Raw genomic sequence first — 22,514 nt, forward strand, 5'->3', positions numbered from 1 at the left:
CGGGCCAAGAGGGAGCCACCTTCTATGCTCCCTTTGGTATTAATGCTAATGGTGATTGGTCTCCGAAAGCCAGAGGGAAGCTTTAGAAAGAGCACTGAACTGCCTCAAGGGGGTTGCACAAGAGCTTAACCGTGATCATGAATTTTGAGCAAGTCCCTAAAATCAAATAAACATGCCAAAGCCTTAATATGATTTTAAGTGGGCAAAGAACAAAGAACATTAAAATTATAGAAACTATGCCAAGCAGGAAGATAAACCAGAAAAAAATCAGAATTCCAGGCTGTTAGTCCACCTGATCCACCACTCCTTCCTCACAGATCAGGATAGTGAGCCCCAAAGTAAAGAGGTTTAACGGCACAGACAAGAGGGCAGAGGAAGAGAAATCACAGCTAGTATTCATCAAGAGCATTTATTTCCCAGGTCTCGTTCGAAGTGTTTTCACTCATTATCTCACGTAAGGTACATGTACTACCACATGACAGAAATAATGCACTATCCCACTTTACAGATGGAGAACCTGAAGCAAAAAGATGTTGTATAATTTGCCCAAGGTTCACATAGCACAAAAATAAACAGACCCAGCTCAGGAACTTAGGTGGCCTAACCCTAGAGCACACATTCCTGGTTACTGATTCCTACTGAAACACATGATACCTACACTTACTGAAAAAGGAGAGGATGAAATAATAATAATAAAGCTTTGATCAGGAAAGTCCTTAACATGGTAGCAGATGACTGGATAATGTGGCTCTGGACAGAGACGATTTTCCTAGATCTACATCTAACAGACTTGGTGACTTAACACATATTCCTTAACGTGAGTTTCCACCTATAAAAATGGGAACAGGAATACCAACCTACAAAGGGCTGTAAAGATTAAATGAAAATAAAAAATGGAGGTAAAGATCTCTTAGTGCCTGAGACATCTCAAATACTCAGTGGGGGAGACGATTGATCTATTATTGCTATAATAATTACATGAGCTCTTGATTTACAGAAATATTCTTATAACTCTAGGGCAAAGATGTTGATAAAAACCACACACAACAAAAACCCAAACACAACTGCTATCGAAATTATTAATCTTGCTCTTTGGCCAAGTAAGGACTCAGGTGGAATAAATACTGTTTCTGACTTAGGTGGGTTTCCTGAACGTCTTTCAGCATCTTTTGAGAACAGTGGCTCTCAAACTTGAGTGGGCATCAGAATCATCTGGGGGCTTATAAAACCCAGACTGCTGGCTTGCTCCCCGGAATTTGATTCAGCAGGTCTGGGATGGAACGTAAGAAAATATAAAAGCAAGCAAACCAAACTCAAAATTCTTCTGAGGCACTGGGGGGACTGAGACAGGGAGTGTTAGTAAGGCATTTTAGAGGTCTTTTAAAAATTATTTTTAGCAGCATAGTCTTTAAAAAAGAAAAAAGCTTCTTCCCTGATCCTCAATTGGCCCTTTAGAGAGAAACCACTGTCCATGGTATGTCCAGGGCTGAAGAGCTGGGCCTCCAGGCCTTTGGAAGGGCCAATGACACCAAGCAATCCAGATGGAAAAACCAGTTAAGAGTGAGTGTAACAGATCACCAGGGAAAAGACCACCCAGAGAAGAGTGTGCAAAAACTTGAAGAGCTGTTTCCAAGGGCAAAAGAACAATGCATCCCAGGAAAAGGAGAAGAAGTATGCACAAAGGGTCAGATTGGTGAAAAAATAAGGTGGAAAGCACACACAAGGAACCGAGATAAATAACAATATGGACAAATGAGAAGAATGGTACAAAACCCAGCTAATGAGGTGAAATTCTTCCAGAATAAAATTAGGCAATTGCACATGCAGAGGCATAATAAAGGCCATAAATATAAAATGGCAAGGAATTGACTGGGTAATGGTGTAGTAATTAAAGCCTGGAGGTTCATAACAGACCTCGAATTGAACATTAATCAACCAAAAAGAAATGCTGCCTGCACTTTGATATCGTGCAACAAAAGCAGGATGTGTGAAATACAGCAAGCAATCACACCCACACGCTGCTGAAAAGTCCTCCCTTTGAGTATGAAGTAGCACCAAGAGGGGAAACGATTAAATAACAGTGTATTTGTGCCTGTGCCTGCACAGTAACCCTGATGTCACTGGAGGAAGCCTAGGCAACAGCTCTGTTGCCTGTTCCAAAGGCCAGAGGATAGCAGGAAAGATTCCCTAGCTGATGCCTGCATCAAAGAAATAGGGCTGGAAGACCTTCTCTCCTGTGCCAGTACACGTCTTCCTGGGCCCAAGGATGGCACAGGTGTGCGTGAAGGCACCTGTAGGCATCCCTAGAGGCTTGGAGAGGTGATATCTGGTTTATTTAAAGCAATGGTTCCCTAACGGAAGCATGCGTTAGAATCATCTGGAAGCTTATTAAAACACAGATTGCTGGGCCCCACCCCCAGAGTTATGATTCAGCTGTTCTGGGGCAAACCCAAGAATCTGCATTTCTAACAAGTTCCCCTGTAATGTGGATGCTGCTAATTTGGGGCCACACTTTATGGACCACTGCTTTAAAGTTATATCACATCTCTACTTCCAGTTTCCATCATTAGCAAACCTCCTGTTTTTCGGACCATGGAAAGCAATGAAAGCAGACAGAAGAAGAAATAAATCTGAGTTTTTTGGGTTTGTTTGTTTTTTCTGTGACTAATAAAAATATCATTAGTAAGAGTTAAAATCCATAGAAAGAGAATGCAGATTGGTAGTGGCCAGGGGTTGGGGGGATGGAGAATGGGAAACCACTGCTTAATGGGTACATGGTTTCCTTTCAGGGTGATGATAATTTATGTCTGGAACTAGGTAGAGGTGACGTTTGCACAACATATCATGAATGTACCAAATGTCGCTGAACAGTTCACTTTGAAATGGTTAATTTTATGTTGTGTGAATTTTGCCTCAATTAAGAAAAGAGTGAATACCCATGGACTGATTACCCTGTGCAAACTCTCAAGTGTTTAACTCCTTTAGTCCTCATAAGTCATCAAAGCAGGACATGTTGCAGATGAGGAAACCATACCTTGGGCATTGAATAACATGCCTGCTGTCCAGCAGTTTAAATGTGATGTACCAGCATCCTGAGTCAACAAGCAAGGCTTCTATGTGATTTCTATACTGTGGTTTGAACTGTTTCTTGGGTGAAGTGAAATGTGTCTATTTCAAACTGGGGTTTAGGACTGACCAGATGTGGGCCCTAGAGGTGATGGTCTGGAAATGGCCCAGGATGACAGTCCTACAGGACACCCAAGGACAGCCACACCCAAGGACAGCTTCACACCCAGGGAGTGAAGCATGAAGGCCTTACAAATTCCTTCGGTATACACTGATGGATAAGGCCTCCACTGCATACTGCTTAAATGCAAATCACATGCCTTTCCTTGCATTTATTTGTGAAAGCTCACTTTTTTTTTTTAACATCTTTATTGGGGTATAATTGCTTTACAATGGTGTGTTAGTTTCTGCTTTGTAACAAAGTGAATCAGTTATACATACACATATGTTCCCATATCTCTTCCCTCTTGCATCTCCCTCCCTCCCACCTTCCCTATCCCTCCCCTCCAGGCGGTCACAAAGCACCGAGCTGATCTCCCTGTGCTATGCGGCGGCTTCCCACTAGCTAGCTACCTTACATTTGGTAGTGTATATATGTCCATGCGTCTCTCGCGCTTTGTCCCAGCTCACCCTTCCCCCTCCCCATATCCTCAAGTCCGTTCTCTAGTAGGTCTGTGTCTTTATTCCTGTCTTACCCCTAGGTTATGATATTGCAGATATACAAAGGACAACCGTAAGTTGGCTCAAGCTTTAAAGCACTCACTGATCACCTGAAGATCTTGTTAAAATGCAGATTCTGATCCAGTAGCCTGGGGTAAGCCTGAGGCCCTGCATTTCTAACCAGATCCCAGAAGATGCTGATGCTGCTGGTCCAAGCACCACATTTTGAAAATCAAAATACTATCCTCCCCCAAATCTACCACGGAAGTTCTAGCCCCACTCTCCTCCACACCCTTTGATTGATTCATTTATCCAACAAAGCTTTTCTTTAAGCCTTGATTATTGCTAAGTAACTTGCTGGATGCTAAAAATACACATACGAGTAAAATACCATCTTCAGGGGCTTGCAGTCTACTTGGAAGACATATGGGGATGGGATTTGTAGGGCGGACAGACTTTCATTTGCTATGTAACTCTTCTGTGTCCTTCTAAATTGTTTGCATTTTTTACAAGGAAGTACGACTCTCTGGGATGAAGGTTCATGTGAAACGCAGTGGGCAGGCAGGCTAAGCTTCATCAAGAGGATAAAACTTGAAGGAGCAGAAACTAATTCGAGACTCTCTTCCGAGGCATCTTTTTAACATTCCAAACCAGAGGTGAGCTATGGACTGTAATAAAGATTAATTGCAACTGGGAAATGGATACCGAATGAAGGCAGAGAAGCCCCTCTGTATCTTGGGCTATATTAGCAATAAATCACACGATCACAAGTCAGAATTTTGACTCACTCAACGTTGCATTATTGAATACAAATGCCTCCTGTCTCCTTCAGTGGAATACAAAGACACCAAGATGTTTGGCATTGTCTGACAGTCACCGTTGGATGAAAAATTAGCCTTGACATTTCTCAAGCCTGACTTCTTACTGAGAAATTGTCACCACTTGTCTTAACAGTTATTGCAGTCTTAAAGCTATGTTACACTCACATATATTTGTCTGAAACATATTTGGATGTAACTCACTTTACTAAACAAACACATTCTCGGAGAGCTAGTGATAAAATGGATTCCTGTAAGTCAGATCACACCTAACTTTTTTTTTTTCGTTTTCTCACTTGGCTCACAGATTTATAAATTCACTCTGGTTTGGGAGAATGGACATGAAGGGATGAAAAGGTGAGGAAGAGAGAAATATTTTCCATCACCCTCTTCTGGACAATAATAATCTGCCTTTGCAGAAATATTTTCAAACAAAAAATGTCAATTTTCCAATTATACACATATTAAATTAGCTACAATGGAAAAATTATTTATTGGAACCTAATTAAGAAATTAAGCCATACATTGTTTTACTTCAAGTTAAAGGCATGTGAAAAGGAAATCTTTCTTCTATTAAATCTCGCCTTTTAAAAGGAATTTATCTCATTATATCTAATTCTATATAAGCATCCCAAATTTTGGCTAATTCTGCCAAACGAGAGATCTCTGCTGTGAGACAGCCCTCCTACAGGGGTAGGTCCATATGTGATTCCTTCTGTGGGAATTGCTTCCCCTGACACCCGTCCACCCCTACCTCCCCTCCCGTGCCTGTCTAAATTGTCCTTCTCCTTTGGCCCCAAGCCAGTGTCACTTTCTTCATAAAACCTAATGCAATTCCTTTGTCTAAAAACCCACAGTCCTTTATCTATATCTTTCTCACAGCAATTCTCACTTTCTGCTCCAAATTGTGGTGAAATACATGTCTTACTTCCCCTGGTGGGGTTGAGCCCTTGAGGTCAGGAACCATATCTCAGTCACCTGTGAATTCCCCACACCACAGCATACACTAGGCACTTATTAATGAACAATGAACACTAGCTTGCCTGGTTTTTTTTTTGGCTGCATTGGGTCTTCGCTGCTGCGCGTGGGGTCTCTCTAGTTGCGGCGAGCGGGGGCTACTCTTCGTTGCAGTGTGAGGGCTTCTCATTTCTGTGGCTTCTCTTGTTGTGGAGCATGGGCTCTAGGCACATGGGTTCGGTAGTTGTGGTTCTAGAGCGCAGGCTCAGTAGTTGTGGCACACGGGCTTAGTTGCTCTGTGGTATATAGGATCTTCCCAGACCAGGGCTCGAACCCATGCCCTCTGCATTGGCAGGCGGATTCTTAACTACTGTGCCACCAGGGAAGTCCCTTGCCTGGTTTTAATATGAGAATTTTCATAATCTATTATTTAACATTCACGTGCATCCTGAGTTCCAATTACCTCCTTATCCCCCGTCATCCACATTCCCCATTGTATTTCCCTGTGGATTTTATCAGAAGCAATGACTTCTGTGATGCTCCCAGCAACCTCTGACCTCACCCTGTCCTTTGCTGAGGGGGTGCTCAGGACCCAGAAGTTACCTGGAGTCTAGCCGTGTGGCTAGGAATCCAAGCTGTGGAGGAAAACTCATTTAGAAACTCTCTGAGTCTACTGCTTGTGCAGGGACAACATGGCCAGATGAAGGACAAACTCAGAAGGGAATTCTCTCTGGGCCAAAGCCCACATACCAAAGGCCTGCTTAACGAAACTGAATACTCACCTTCTTTGGGCATGGGGAAAACAAACATTTACAGAGAGTTGGAATGTGGGAAAAATGTCCTTAGTTGTATGTTTATGGAAAACACTTGGCAATTATTTGCTATAAACACTTCCTGTGATGCTGAGAATGAAAACCAGCAGGAAAAATTGTCTGAGATGATAGGAGGCCAACTTCCATAGCAAAGGAACGTGCCCCCCACATACCCCTCACGCTCCACTCCTCAGCCTCCTGTTGCCATGAAGGGGGACCCAGAATCTGGGTTTGCGTGAATGGGGGCAGGTTCTCTTAGTCATTTTCTTATACAGAACCCATGTCTACTCATGTAACATACACTTATTCTCACGGCTTTCATAACTAAGATTTTAGGTGAGGCTTGATACCATGTAGCTCATCAGTTCTAACAAACTGTGGCCATTTCAATGACCCCACCCACTGAAAGGCAGATTTCTTCCAAGTCTGATTTCAGTTTTGATTCTCTGACAAATATCACATATGGCTATGAAGGACTTCCGAGGGGAAAAGAGAGATGTAACACTGGTCAGGGATTCGACATATCAACTCTTTAATCTTTTGTTTAGTGAATAATTTAAATGTCCCGGTGCTAGACAGTGAGGACAAAAGACCAAAAAAAAAAAAAAAAAAGAGGAAAAAGGTCTCTGCTCAAAAATGTCATGCTTGAGAGAAATAATGATCAAATAATAAAACAAGTAATTATATAATTCCAAGTTAAGTCAGTGCTATAAAGGAAATAACAAGGAAAGAAAAGCAATAAAAGAGGAGCCTTCAGGATGAAGTCCTAAAGAATGAATGAGAGTTACGTGGGAAAGTAAGTATGGGCAGAGAAAAGGGGGGCTGAGATAACAGGAACAGCATGTGCAAGAGCCCTGTGGCACAAAAGCATCACCATTCAAGAAATGAAACTGACTTCCCTGATCTTCGTAATCACAAGTTTGTAGACAGGTATGAATGACATATATCAGGGTCTTCTAAAAGCCACCAAGTTCAAGGACGCTTGTACTTATGTACAGAATAGCATTTGATAAACCAGCCAGAGAGAAATTAGTTGTTAGGGCTGTTATATCTGTTACTAACAGTGTTTCAGTTGCTCTATCAAATGTAAGAAAAATATTGTCTATGATTTATACTAAATTTTGGAACCTTGGGTTTTACCAAGGCAGAGGAAAAGTTGATAAAATTAAGGTCAATGTAAAAATAAAGTTACCTGACAGTGTCAAACACTCCTGGGTGTACCAGGTGTATTGCCTAGTTCTGAAGGGGAAAGCTATTTTTACAGAATACAATGAAACATTCAGGAACACTACCACCTAAATTCTATTATACCAATACAAATTGCCTTCTGATTTGGTAGGCAGATTGCTAATACTGGCTGGACTCTGGTCACATGAATACAATTTAAAAATGAAAGTCAGCAGTGATTCACCCAAGTATAAGCATCAGCGTATCTGGGGCAAGCCCATTTTGGGCCACACCAATATAACTGCTAATTTGGTTTCCATTCCAGAATGCACAAAGGCCAGAAGGACAGCTGTAGTCAGGGAGATGATAGCATAGTCCAGATAAAAACCTGTTCTGTGGTATCTTACCTTGGGGTGACTGGCGATCCGGCCAGACGGCAGAACACCAGAACGCACTCAATTCAGGTACCGATTTAACAGATATGTGCTGAGTGCCTTCTGTGTGTCTGCCACTGCGCTGGCACTGGGGCACAGGAGAGACGCAGTACACAGTCCCTGCCCTCATGGAGCTTACACACTTGTACAGGTAAACAGGAAATAGACACAAAGGTAAATTTAGAGTATGTAAACAAGCATTACATTTGGAGCAAAACAAAAGAGGTAAGATGGACAGGGAGGTAAGGGATGAAATTACGGCTTTATATTTGCTGGTGAAGAAAGGCCACCCTGAGCCTAGAGTAAGCGAGGGAAGAAGGTCCCTGGCTAAGTGGGGAGCAGATTCCCTGGAAACGAAGAGGCAAGTATAGACATACCTTGGAGGTATTATAGGTTTGGTTCCAAACCACTGCAATAAAGTGAATATCAAAATAAAGTGAGTCACAGATTTTTTGGTTTCTCAGTGCATATAAAAGTTATGTTTACACTATACTGCAGTCTATTAAGTGTGCAAAACAATGTCATCTTTAATTAAAAAACACTCTACTGCTAAAAAATGCTGACCAGCATCTGAGGCTTCACCAGCATCTAGGCCTAATCTTTTTGTTGGTGGAGGGTCTTGCCTCGATGTTGATGGCTTCTGACTGATCAGGGTGGTGCTGCTGAAGGTTGGGGTGACTGTGATAATTTCTTAAAATGAGACAACAATGAAATTGGCCCCATTGATTGATTCTTCCTTTCATGAATGATTTCTCTGTACCATGCAATGCTGTCTGATAGCATTTCACTCACAGCAGAACTTCTTTCAAAATTGGAGTCAGTTCTATCAAACCCTGCCACTGCTTTATCAGTTAAGTTTATGTAATATTCTAAATCCTATATTGCCTTTTCAATAATCTTCACAGCATCTTCATCAGGAGTAGATTCCACCTCAAGAAACTACTTTCTTTGCTCATCCATAAGAAGTAACTCCTCATCTGCTAAAGTTTTATCATGAGATTGTAGCAATTCAGTCACATCTTCAGGCTCCATGTCTAATTCTAGTTCTCCTGTTGATTCCACCACATCTGCAGTTACTTCCTCCACTGAAGTCTTGAACCCCTCAAAGTCATGCATGAAGGCTGGAATCAGCTTCTTCCAAACTCCTGTTAATGTTGACATTTTGACCTCTTCCCATGAATCACAATGTTCTTAATGGTATCTAGCATGGCAAATCCTTTCCAGAAACTTTTCAGTTTACTTTGCCCAGATCCATCAGAGGAATCACTATCTATGGCAGCTATAGCCTCACAAAAATGTATTTCTTGAAGAGCAGGACCTGAAAATGGAAATTACTCCTTAATCCGTGGACTGCAGAATGGATGTTGTGTTAGCATGCATGAAAAAAACATTAATCTCCATCAGAATTCTTGGGGGACCAGGTGCAGTGTCGATACGCAGAAATATTTCGAAATGAACATTTTTTTCTGAGCAGTAGGTGTCAACAGTGAGCTTAAAATATTCAGGAGACCATGTTGTAAACGGATATGCTGCCATCCAGGTTTTTTTGTTCCATTTTAGAACACAGGCAGAGTCAACTTAGCATAATTCTGAAGGGCCCTAGGATTTTCATAATGGTAAATAAGCATTGGCTTCAACTTAAAATCACCAGCTGCATTAGCCCCTAACAAGAGAGTCAGCCTGTCCTTTGAAGTTTGAAGCCAGGCATTGACTTCTCTTCTCTAACTATGAAAGTCCTAGATGACATCTTCCAATAGAAGGCTATTTTGTCTACGCTGAAAATCTGTTGTTTGGTAGAGTCACCTTCATTCATGATCTGAGCTAGATCTTCTGGATAACTTGCTGCAGCTTCTGCATCAGCACTTGCTGCTTCACCTTGCACGCTGATGTTACGGAGATGGCTTCTTGCTTTAAACCTCATGAAGCAAACGCTGCTAGCTTCAAACTTTTCTTCTCCAGCTTCCTCACCCTCGCAGCCTTCACAGAACTGAAGAAAGTTAGGGCCTTACTATGGATTAGGCTTTGGCTTAATAGAATGTTGTCGCTGGTTTAATCTTCCATCCAGACCACTAAAACTTTATTCATATCAGCAGTAAGGCTGTTTCACTTTCTTATCGTATGTGTGTCCACTGAAGTTGTAGTTTTATTTCCTTCAAGAAGTTTTCCTTTGCATTTACAACTTGCTGTTTGGTGCAAGAGGCCTAGCTTTCAGCCTATCTTGACTTTCCACATGGCTTTCTCACCAAGCTTAGTCAACTCTAGCTTTTGATTTAACGTGAGAGACATGAGACTCTTCCTTTCACTTAAACACTTAGAGGGCATTGTAGGGTTATTAACTGGCCTAATTTCAATATTGTTGTGTCTCAGGGAATAGGGAGGCCCAAGGAGAGGAAAAGAGATGGGGGAATGGTCAGTCGGTGGAGCAGTCAGAACACAAGTGTTTATCAAGTTCACCATCTTATACCGGTGCAGTTCGTGGTGCCCCCGAACAATTATAATAGTAACATCAAAGATCACTGGTCAGGGCTTCCCTGGGGGCACAGTGGTTGAGAATCTGCCTGCCGACGCAGGGGACGCGGGTTCAAGCCCTGGTCTGGGAGGACCCCACATGCCATGGAGCAACTGGGCCCGTGAGCCACAATTACTGAGCCTGTGCATCTGGAGCCTGTGCTCTGCAACAAGAGAGGCCGCAATAGTGAGAAGCCTGCGCACCGCGAAGAGTGGCCCCCGCTCGCCGCAACTGGAGAAAGCCCTCGCACAGAAACGAAGACCCAACACAGCCAAAAATAAATAAATAAATTTTAAAAAGATCACTGATCACAGATGATCATGACAAATGTAATAATAATTAAAAAGCTTGAAATATTGCAAGAATTACCAAAACGTGACAAAGAAACACAGAGCGAACGGATGCTGTTCAATAGACTTGCTCAAATACAGGTTGCCACAAACCTTCAACTGGTAATAAAACACAATATCTGTGAAGAGCAATAAAATGAGGTATGCCTGTACTAGGACCAGAGGTTGGAATCACCTGGGATGTTCAAGGTAGATAGAATGTTATGAACTGATCCGTGTCCCCCAAAAATCTGTATGTTGAAGGTCTAACCCTCAGTCTCCCACGATGTGACTGTATTGGGAGACAGAGCTTTTAAAGAGGCAAGTAATTTAAAATGAGGCCATCAGCATGAAGCCCTAATTCAATATGACTGATGCCCCTATAAGAAGAGAAAGAGACACCAGGGATGTGAGTGCACAGCAAGATGACCACGTGAGGACACAGCAAGTAGGCAGCTGTCTGCAAACCAAGGAGAGAGGCCTCAGGAGGAGCCAACCCTGCAGGCACCTTATCTCAAACTTCTAGTCTCCAGAACTGTTAAAGGATATATTTCTATTCTCTGAGCCACCCAGTCTATAGTGCTTTGTTATGGCAGTCCTAGCAAACTAATACTGAGGTTCATCAACTTGATAAAGAACACCTATAAAAACTCTACAGCTAACATCATACTTAATGGTGAAAAACTTGACTCTTTCCCCCTAATATCTGGATATTCCTTCTTACTATTACTATTCAACTGCTTATTGGAAGTCCTAGTTAATGCAATAAGATAAGAAAAGGACTTAAAAAGTATAGCGATTGGGAAGGAAGAAATAAAATTATTGGTGCACAGATGACATGATTGTTTATCTAGAAAATTTCAAAGGAACAACAACAAAAAAACCTCCTGTAACTAACAGGCAATTACAGCAAGACTGTAGGTTATTGGTTTCATTAAATCAAACAAAGTACTACATTAATGCAAGATGTTAATAATGTGGGAAACTGTGTGTGGGAGAGGGACAAAAGGGGATATGTGGGAACCCTCTGTACTTTCTGCTGAATTTTTCTGTAAACCTAAAACTGCTCTAAAAAATGATGTCCATTATTTAGAAATAATTTAAAAACCAGTGAGGTCTATAACACCTTCCAGTTGGAGACACACAGAAGAGAGGGAATTCCCAGAAATCTTTCCCGTCTTAAAGGGACAGGCAGATGTGAAGGACAGCTCTCTCGGAACTTCTGCTCTACAACATGGCACAGCAGTTACAGCAGAAAGGGGAGAAGCCACAGCAAACCTGCAGCACAGCAGCTACTGAGCCCTCCACAATGAAGGTAGAAAATGCACAATTAAAGGGGGAAGCTTGGTCAATGACAGCAGAAAGGAGGCAGCTTGTCACAGAGAAGGTACTCAATAAATATTTGTTTAACTAATTTAGTGAGACCAAAAAAATGGACAATGTGGACTGAGAAAGAATCAGTTTGGAGAAACAATGGGAAGATATTACTGGGTCTAAGATAGAGACCCCAGGATAGCCGCTGTTGACTAAGGGTTTTGCTGGTGCCCTAACGAGGGACAGTGTCATCCACACATAAGGCTGTCTGTAGTTTCTAACCTTGTAATTCACACTGGGCCTAGGTTTGCACTGTGTCAACTGCATATAGTTCATTCTATTGGTTGGTTACATTTTTTCTCAAGCAATCCATCAATGTGTTTTAAAGTCCCACTGTGCTTTAAAGCCCCACTGTGTTTTAAAGTTTAAAAAAACAGAAACAAAAAACCCTTCAGATAGCTAAGTAAAAAATTCTAAACCTAATACCCAGCTTGGGCTGGTAGCAAAGGAGAATGCAATAAGTAACTACCATGTTTTAGACCTGCTTCAGACTCCAGGTACTGAAGCCAGTACCAAACGAACTCAGATGGCGAGAACTCAGAGTACAAGCACTGTTATATCCAGCAATCATTAATGGATGTGGAACCTGCCTTCCCTCCCTCCGATGATGGATCTTCTGAGATAAAACCAAGCCCATGCTGAAAAATGATCTCATCCTGAGGCCTGAAGCGTTCCATTCAAATCACTGGTTTTCGAAGTCAGAAATTCTACTTGCCAGCGCAATTAGTAAAAATCTAATCACATACATTCAGACTCTCAGGGGGTCCTGATTGTTTGGCAATAACACTTGGTTATTCACAATCAACAAAATTAATGCCACTATTTTTAAAACATGAAAGAAAACTACATAAAAACAAGCCTCCAGGGGCTTCCCTGGTGGCGCAGTGGTTGAGAGTCCGCCTGCCGATGCAAGGGACACGGGTTCGTGCCCCGGTCCGGGAAGATCCCACATGCCACGGAGTGACTGGGCCCGTGAGCCATGGCCGCTGAGCCTGCGCGTCCGGAGCCTGTGCTCCGCAACGGGAGAGGCCACAACAGTGAGAGGCCCGCGTACCACAAAAAAACAAAACAACAACAAAAAAAACAAGCCTCCAAGCCGTGGACCTTGGTCAAAGAAAGAAAAAAAAATTAGAAAGAATAAAGTATTTAAATGAATTATTAGACAAAGATTCATTTTAAAGTCCCAGCAAGGCTTTGCCTTGAGGTCCTTGTTATTCTATGGATTCTGTGCTCCAGATCACCTAGAAGGAAAATGTCACTCAAACAAAAAAAAAAAGGTTCCTTTACATGAAACTGTGTGTTTCACTGGCAACATATAATTTCATTTAAAAAAAATTAGGAGCAATTGCTGCTGAAGCCATTTCAGGGACAAGGGGAGGGAAGGATCTGTCAGCACTACGGGAACAAAAAAAATGATGTGCCACCAAGCTTTATTCCAATCATTTGCTTCATAGTTGAGTTTAATTACACATTACACACTGTCTCGTAATTATGTCGCTTGGGAAACTGCCAATTTCCCCCTTGAAATGTTAAAAGTGCCTTAATTTATTTTAAAGGCTCAGCATTGCCTCCATCACACCCCCCTTGGTACATGAGGGATACTTGGTTTCTGTCCCCCTTAAAGGGCAGCAAGAACTCCATTGTGTGGTCTGACACACAGCGCAGAGGGCTGACTGTGCTGAGAGCGCCAAGCACACTAGGCCTCCGTATTTATAATAATATCTGATGACTTTTTTCCTTTAATATTTACAACCAGAGAATTTGAGAAGCATGCCTAATCTTTTCCTCTACACTTGGGAGGTTGAAATTAAAGTCCTTTAGTCTCAGCAAGGGAACAAATACACAACACAAGATGAAGAACCTGCTCTCCGGGAGTTGACCACAAGGATGGAAGGACAGCAAACATTAAGTGCAGAAATATGAAACCCCCAGGAGAAGGGACAGTAATCAAGTACAACTTTATGTGGAAAAGGAAAAGGCAAGTAAAAGAAGTTAAGCACCTACTGTGTGTCGACAATGCATTCAGAACTTCACAAAGGTCATCAATATCATGGCCACCAAGTCAAGCCCCTCAAGTACCAGGCAGATAACTAGAATTCATAAAGCAGCCAGACAGAATATAATAGGGAGTCCTGGGGTTCATGGTTATTTGGAAAGGGAGTTCAGGTAATTCACATTCTCTTCCCTTTAAAAGTACTGTGCCAGTTGAGCAAAATACATCCTTAGAACTTACTTGAACTGTGGCTGCAACCCCTATATGAATCTATGAACTCCTAAAATGCAGAGTGTGGACACTGGAAGCAGACTTTTGTCTTAAATTCAGCTCTAGCACTTCCTTCGCTGTGGGTAATCCCTCCTGTGTGTCAGTTTCCTCATCCACAAAATGGAAATAATAACAGTGTCAACCTCACAGTGGTGCTGTGAGATATTAATGAAAGTGTTTAGCATACTTGTTATCTCACAGCAAGCTCTACGTTTGCTATTATAACTATGTTTATGCCCTCTGACACAGGAAAAGTTGAAGAGTTTCCCTAGAATAACTTTGAACTTGAGGTGGGCCTCAATGGACAGAGAGATCTACATACGGGAAGAAGGGGGGTACCAAAGCTACCTTATCTTCCCACCTCTGGGAGCACCGAAGAGAAGATTACAAATAATGTATGTGAAATACAAAATACAGTAAAGACTTAAAATATGGAAGCTTTTCTCATGCTAAATCATCTCATAGCATTTTCTTGTCAGTACTGCCTCAAGAACAAGGCCTCTCATGTCCCAGCAGTGAGTTAGGGTCTAAACCAATATTTCTCCCAACTATTCGTAAAAAGTATTGTTTATTATGTACGCATCACGAGGAGGAAGAAAGGTTTTAAAATAGTGTAAACATACTTAAATTTTTTCATCTGTTTAAAAATGGCTACCATAAAAGAACCTTGAGAAAACAACTCTTAGGTACAAATAGCCGTCTTTCCCCATAATCTTATTTACTTGACATATTATAAATATTTCTGTTCTGATTTAGTAAGATACTAAAAACACATGTGCCCTGGCTCACAACTGCATGAAACCATTGAAATAAATCTTGCTTTTGAAGGCATTTCTATTTTCCCTTCTCAGGAAATTCATTCTCTTCTATCACAGTCACCCAGTCTGCAAATATATTCCAACTGGATGAGATGTTGACCGTAAATTTTGAGGGATGTTGAGGCAAAGAACTTCAGGGCACATAAAGAACAAGCCGTTTCCAGAATTTACTTTTAATTTTGTTACTAGAAGACTTGAGATCTTATAATTGTGTAATTAGTTCGGAGACAACCTCATTAAGGAAACACTGGGAGTTCCCTGGTCCCTAGTGGTTAGGATGCCAGCTTTCACTGCCGTGGTCTGGGTTCAATCCCTGGTTGGGGAACTGAGATCCCATAAGCCGTGTGGTGTAGCCAAAAAAAAAAAAAAAAAAAAAAATTTTACTTATAACATAGCACCACACCAAATAAAATATACAAAAAGGGTCAAGTTTGTTCTTTTCCATATTGACTCAACATCAGAATATTTCTCTAAGAAGTAGTGCCACTGTTTAAAATTAGGTCTCTGGGGAAGGAAGCAAATCCTAAGTGATTGTGATATGGTTAAACAGTATGATAATTTATAAAACAGTGAAATGTTTATCTGCTCAATATCTGCTCAATATAGTGTAGAAAACTGCAAATAAATATCAAGTAAAACAGTTTTATGACTTGATAGATGTGCCAAGGATAGGTCACTTTTAAAAATTCAGAAGAAAATTTTAAAAAACCCAAGGGGGAAAAAAGAAAACAAGATAAAACGAAACAAAACAACAACAAAAATTATACTCTCTTCCTTTGCTTGCTGTTCTATTTTCTGTTACCTAAGAACTAGACCCTGCCACTCTTATTGACCACCACTGCCCATATCTCACTGCCTACTAGAAACACCCACCTGGACAGTTGTCCCATATGCATATAGTATCTGGATGTCTCCAAATGACCAACCCCTCAGACCCACAGATCTAGTTCATCAATGACACCACCATCCATCCACTCAAGCCAGTATCTCCCTTTTCCTTGGAGAGAGTCTAGTTTACCTTAGCTCCAAAATAATTCATTCTAACTGCTTCTCCCCAATGTCACAGCCACTAGCCTTATCAAGTTGCCATCATTTCTCTCTAATTTCCCCAATTTTATTTTTGCTGCTAGTCTTGATTTCTCACATTTGTTTTCTGGCAGGAGAGTGATTTTTCTAAAATTAACTCTCATCATCTTTACTTAAAATAGTTCAGAAATTCTTCACTGCCTTTGGGCTAAGGCACAAGCGAGCACCTTAATACGGTGTGGAGGGTCCCTAATGAACTAGCCCACATTTGCCTCCCAAGCCATGATCATATTTGCCACTCCCTGTCTTAACCATGCTGTACTATTTGTGGTTCCTTGAACAAAGCACACACCTTTATGCCTCTGTTCACATGTTTCCCTCTGCTTGGAGTACTCTCTCACATCCTCCTTCCCCTCACCTGATAACTAGTACTATCCAACAGGCCTTAGTGTAGATGCCACTTTTTTTTTTTTTTTTTAAGGTATGCGGGCCTCTCACTGTTGTGGCCTCTCCTGCTGCGGAGCACAGGCTCCAGACACGCAGGCTCAGTGGCCATGGCTCACGGGCCCAGCCGCTCCGCGGCATGTGGGATCCTCCCAGACCAGGGCACGAACCCGTGTCCCCTGCATCGGCAGGCGGACTCTCAACCACTGCACCACCAGGGAAGCCCTAGATGCCACTTCTTGAAGGAAATTTTACTGACCTGACTCCCACATCTGTGTTTATGACTCTCCTCTGTGCCCCCAGTATCACTCCTGCCCAATCAAAATCCATTCTAAGTGGCTTGGAAAGTGCTGGCATTTAACTCTTCCTCCAACTACCCCTCCTTCCATCGCTAGACGGTAAAATCCTCAATGACAGGACAATGAGTGACTTGTTCCTTGGGGAATCTCTATCCCCTCCCTCACTGCAGGCCATTTGATAGTTACTCAGTCAGTAAACATGTGCAGCTTGAGTGCCTGAAAAAGAAAAAAGATCCACAGACAGAGTCGTGAGGATTATGTGCATTTGATGGGCAGGCAGAGGGAGAGAAACCCATCAGAGAGACTAAGAGAAGCAGCCAAGGAGAGAACCAAGACAGACGGCAAGGGCTGCAGGCAAAAAGGGAGAACCAGCCAATGGAAAGTGTCCAGCGTCAATGGCAGGACAAAGAAGACGAAGGAAGAGGAGAGGGCTCCCCATGTAGCAGAACAGCTTCTAGAAAGTGATGGGTGCAGTGTTGAAAAGTGAGCAGCAGGGGAGTTAGAACACGGGGTAAGAAGACAACTTGGAAAAATATACATTGTCTGACGCAACAGGATAGCTGGAGGGCATGGGCGTGTCAAGGGCAAAGAGGGAATGTGTGGTGTGTGTGTGTGTGTGTGTGTGTGTGTGTGTGTGTGTGTGTGTTACAATTCCTTTTGAAAATCTCAACCATAAATCTGACTGGCAAAGTGAAAAGTGAGACTATAGATTTAGGTACAGAATACGTGTTTATTGAATGAAAGATATAAATAATAAATGAATAACTGCATTCAGACAGGAAATTTACCTCATCAAAAAAAGGAAATTTTATCAAAATGTAAGCTTATTAAAAAACCAAGAGCCCATCTTTATGTTTCAGAAAAGACAACTCAGCTCATAGATCAAAATTTAATTAGCTGTCTGGGATGACCACTTTCATTGTCTCCATCACTATGTCACTACCACTGGGACATCTGTTTTCATAAGTCACCACAAAGCTTCCTTGCAGAATGCCTCAGCTTTATATATGATCCCCTAACCCCATTCATTCATGTAAATAGCTTTAGCTTTCCATGCAGCATTTAATGGTCCCAAAGTCAGATGGGACACAGAACACATTAGGAAAGGAACACTTTCGAGAAAACATTCCTTTCTCAGTCTAAGCAGAAAGAAAGTGCATGTGGACAAAAAAGTCCACACCTTTCTTTTCAAATAGGATTTTCTTTTTAAGTTCCCATCAGATATAAAGTTCTGTCAGGTTGCCATGGTATTAATTTCACTTACGACAGTTTAGAGAACACATTGAAGAAAATGGGATTAAAATATTAAATTACTCTTCTTGAGACGTATGCTTCTTATGCAATTTACAATACATTCAGAATCAATACTCTAACTTTAGAAACATTCATCCACAAACATTAATCAGGAAATGCTAAATTCAATTTCTGCTAGGCTTCTTCTTTTCACACTCAACTCTCCGAGGCTATACCACAAGGTACCTCAAAAATATTAAATTACTTACTGTGAGAGCAGATTACATTCCTAGAAAAAAAATCTTTGCAATAAATATATACACATATAAACCAAATTAAACTTTTATGAAAAAACAATTTTCTTATGAAAAATTGCATTTCTAATCAAATACCTGAGAAGCACATAACACCATTCAGAGAAACGCATAAAATCCTTCATATAATTAAAGTACAAATAATGTTTCAATATAAGTCAAAGTTTGTCAAATTGCATATATAGAAAAACAGATAAAGTTAAAATATAGTGCTTACAGGGAATTCAGACCTGGCATGACTTTTTTTTCAAAGGGGTCATTACTGGGTAGGACAATTTTTCATGGTGCAGACTGTCCCATGTTTTAGAGGGCTGTGGCCAGTAGCACCCCAATGGGCATGATGACTACCGAAAAAACATGCCCACACATTTCCAAATGCTCCTTCAGGTACTAATGCTCCCTAGTTTGGAGAAGAAACTATAGCCCAGTCAAAAGGAAGGGCCCCATTTGCATTACCAGGTAACAACAGTGCCAGGTTTTGAACCCTGGTCTCCAGAAAGCCAGTGTCAAGAGGGAGCCAACAGAGAATATCAGAGGCACAGGCTCATACCTTACTCTGATTTCAGCTTTACTCTTCCGGCATTAGGATATTCATTCATCGAATATTTCCTAAGTTTATATCTAGTCATCATTTTAACCACTTGCCAATGCCCTTGTCCCATTTATTCATATCCTCCTTCATCTCAATCGTGGATCTGTATCCCTCGCCCAACTGAACCTGGGCTCCTCTCCCTGGGGACAGGGGACAGGGGTCAGCACAAATCCAGGGCCTCCAGTGGAGCAGCCTTGACTCGCAGGCCTTCTCTGTCACTGTCCCTATGCTCCAATTCATTCGCACTTTGTCCTTCCCGCTCCTGCTCTGCATAGGCAGGTGGCTGCTTCTGTTTTCCTCAGCCCCACCCACAAAGGCATTGCCTAGTAGCTGGAGTTTCACTAATCTGTTATGAAATGAGAGAAGGCATTTCTCGTCCCTCCCGTCCCTCCCACACTTCTCTTTCTGTTTATCTGATTGTATCTCCAGCATTAGATTGAACAGAGCAGTGCTAGACAGAATCCTGGGCCTCTTTTCAAGAAGCCAAATAAGCCTAAGTGGTTTTCAGTAACGTTGGGATCATGCAGGTTTTTGGTAGATAGTTTGTCTCTCTTCTTTGTTATTTAAGGCTAAGAGTTTTTGTCATAATCAAATAAACTATATAAAATATTCTTCCAATATCTAATATATTTTTAAATGTCATGTGAAAAAATTAAAAGTTAAAAATCCCTATTTTGGTGCTCTTTAATTTCATTTAATTTTCATTTTTACTTTACTAAGTGACAAAAGCCAATCTCTGGGGCGACTCATCTAAAAGTAATCCCTCCATATCCGTAAGTGTGAAATTCGAATTCAGTAGGAACCCTACAATAGCTGAAAGGGGCTGTGCGCTTACCCGAATGTAGGCATCCTGGTGGTGCTTGGCAAAGTAGAGCATATTGTCCAGAGCTAACATCCCAGGAGGTGTCTGGGTAAAGTCCATGGCAGGGTTGACATGATTCTGTGATTAAAACAAAATGTTTGATCAGGTTAATTCTTCAGCAGATTTCACCAACCGCCGGAGGTCTGATTTCCCTCCAGAAGACCAAAGTACCACAAGGCAAGCTCCGAATAATCAAGTAGGATGACATTTGCTATCTCCATGTGAACCGATCAGGGTGGCAAAGAGGGCTTCCTTCTACAAGTGGAGCAAAACCAGCTTCTAGACCCAGGGTTGGGAAACTCAGCTGAAGATCGAAATATGGGATTATTCTTAGACATGTGACACTGCAGGAAAGGAAAATAATGTAAAAACTGTATTTTTACATTATTGGCTGTGCTTTAGCAGAACCAACAGCATTTGGGGAGAAAAACCTGGGATGAAGCCACATCTCTGCCATTTACCTTTTTTCACCTTAACTTCCTCATCCTCGTGTGTGAGGGTTAGGTATGGACACACCTGTCCATGGTGTTTGTGAACTTTCCAGACTTACACAGTCTGTAGGTCTCTGAGCACAGGCACTCTATAAAATTCAGAGGTCCACAGGGTCCTAACATCTGCCTACTTGCAGGGAGTGTTCTGGCCTTGTGGTCACCCACACTGTTCCAAGAACCACAAAGACAAACAATAGTTATAAATATGCCCAACAAATTCTCCATATGCTGGAGATCACTAAGTAAACACCACGAGACCCCTATTCAGGGCAGTAAACCACGCTCCACTGCTAATTGTCTAAAATGATGACCAAGATCTGTCCTGAAAATTCAGATCTAAATGGCTAATGATATAAGGGAAGTCATTCTTACGTTCAAAAAATGGAAAAGTTAAAGAGATATTAAAGAAAACTCTTATCTCATAATCTAGGTAATTTTTATGAAAGGACATATTTTTGTTTTCTTCCTGAATATTTCTTTTTTTTTTTTTTTTTTTTACCAGTACGCGGGCCTCTCACTGTTGTGGCCTCTCCCGTTGTGGCGCACAGGCTCCGGACGCACAGGCTCAGCGGCCATGGCTCATGGGCCCAGCCGCTCCGCGGCACGTGGGATCTTCCCAGACCAGGGCACGAACCCGTGTCCCCTGCATCGGCAGGCGGACTCTCAACCACTGCACCACCAGGGAAGCCCCTGAATATTTCTTAATAAACAGCTTGGCTCTCTGATTTGCCAGGGATATTATGGTCAGCTGTAATTTTTTCTAATTTAAGTACAGGAAGGACATTTTGTTCATTTGTTCAAGGTTCAAACAACCTACACTTTTCTACATTATTCAAGAGTACACAGAACCTGTCTTTTGCATGCTGATTTGAAATTTTTTTATGAGCTAATAAACAACACCCAGAATTATAGGACAGTGATGCTGCCTACTGGCCACAGTTCCACAATTTCCAGAGCACTCCTGTCCATATCTGCATAGCAAGTTGGGTCAGTGTAGTGACTTCGATATTTTATTTTAGCATTTTATCCTGATTTGCTTGTTAAGATGTTGGAACATTTTTAAAATACAAAAGTATACTACTTATGATAAGAAAGATATATTTCATAAAATAAATATAATTGTAACAAAAATGAAAATCACCGGGCACATCAAATGCAGTGGGTTTCAGCTTTAATCTGATACTCATTGGTGTATTCAATAGCGAGGGGAAAATCAAAACGCTGGAAATCAACGATCAGAGATTTAGTCTCAGAAGTAACTTGCAATGAAAGATTTTATGATATTTTCAGTTCTTAAGAAAAGAATAGTGAACTTCCCTCATTATGCATACATTTATTATTTTGACTTCGATACGTTCGATTTCCATGAACACAAGAAACATAAAAATGTTAGAATTTGCTGAGTACTTTCTTGGGGTTAGCACTAGTTTGGGTTTCACATGTGTTACCTCATCTAATAGGTGGTGGGCACTATTGTTACCGCCATTTTATTTTATTATTTATTATTTGTTTTTTAATAATATGACCCTGTTTTATTTTTTTTTTTTAATTCTGGAGTACAGTATTCCAACATGTTAAATGGTTATCTCTAGGTAGTGGAACTATGGGAGATTTTTATCTCACATTTTTTTCTTACCTGTAATTTTTATTGAAGTATATAGTTGATTTACAATATTATATTAGTTTCAGGTATACAACATAGTGATTCAATATTTTTATAGCTTATATTCCATTTAAAGTTTTTATAAAATATTGGCTATATTGCCTGTGCTGTACAATATATCCTTGTAGCTCATTTATTTTATACATAGTAGTTTGCACCCCTATGCTGCCCCTCCCTGCTTCCCTCTCCCCACGGGTAACTACCAGTGTGTTCTCTATATATCTGTGAGTCTGCATCTGTTTTGTTATACTCATTCATTTGTTTTATTTTTCAGATTACACACATAAGTGATAGCATACAGTATTTGTCTTTCTCTGTCTGACTTATTTCACTGAGCATAATACCTTCCAGGTCCATCCATGTTGTTGAAAATGGCAACATTT

At 41.3% G+C, this 22,514-nt stretch overlaps 1 protein-coding gene across 10 annotated transcripts in view; it reads right to left on the reverse strand.

The window, feature by feature from the left end:
• Positions 1 to 22,514, reverse strand: part of ELMO1 (engulfment and cell motility 1) — a 777,407-nt gene that overhangs the window by 267,957 nt on the left and 486,936 nt on the right. For all 10 annotated transcript variants that reach the window (XM_079930925.1, XM_079930920.1, XM_079930924.1 and 7 more), the window contains one exon: positions 19,951 to 20,055. In XM_079930925.1, coding sequence (XP_079787051.1) covers positions 19,951 to 20,055 — 105 coding nt within the window. The remainder of the gene's footprint in view (positions 1 to 19,950; positions 20,056 to 22,514) is intronic.

Source organism: Stenella coeruleoalba (assembly GCF_951394435.1).
Source record: "Stenella coeruleoalba genome assembly, chromosome: 9".
Lineage (NCBI taxonomy): Eukaryota > Metazoa > Chordata > Mammalia > Artiodactyla > Delphinidae > Stenella > Stenella coeruleoalba.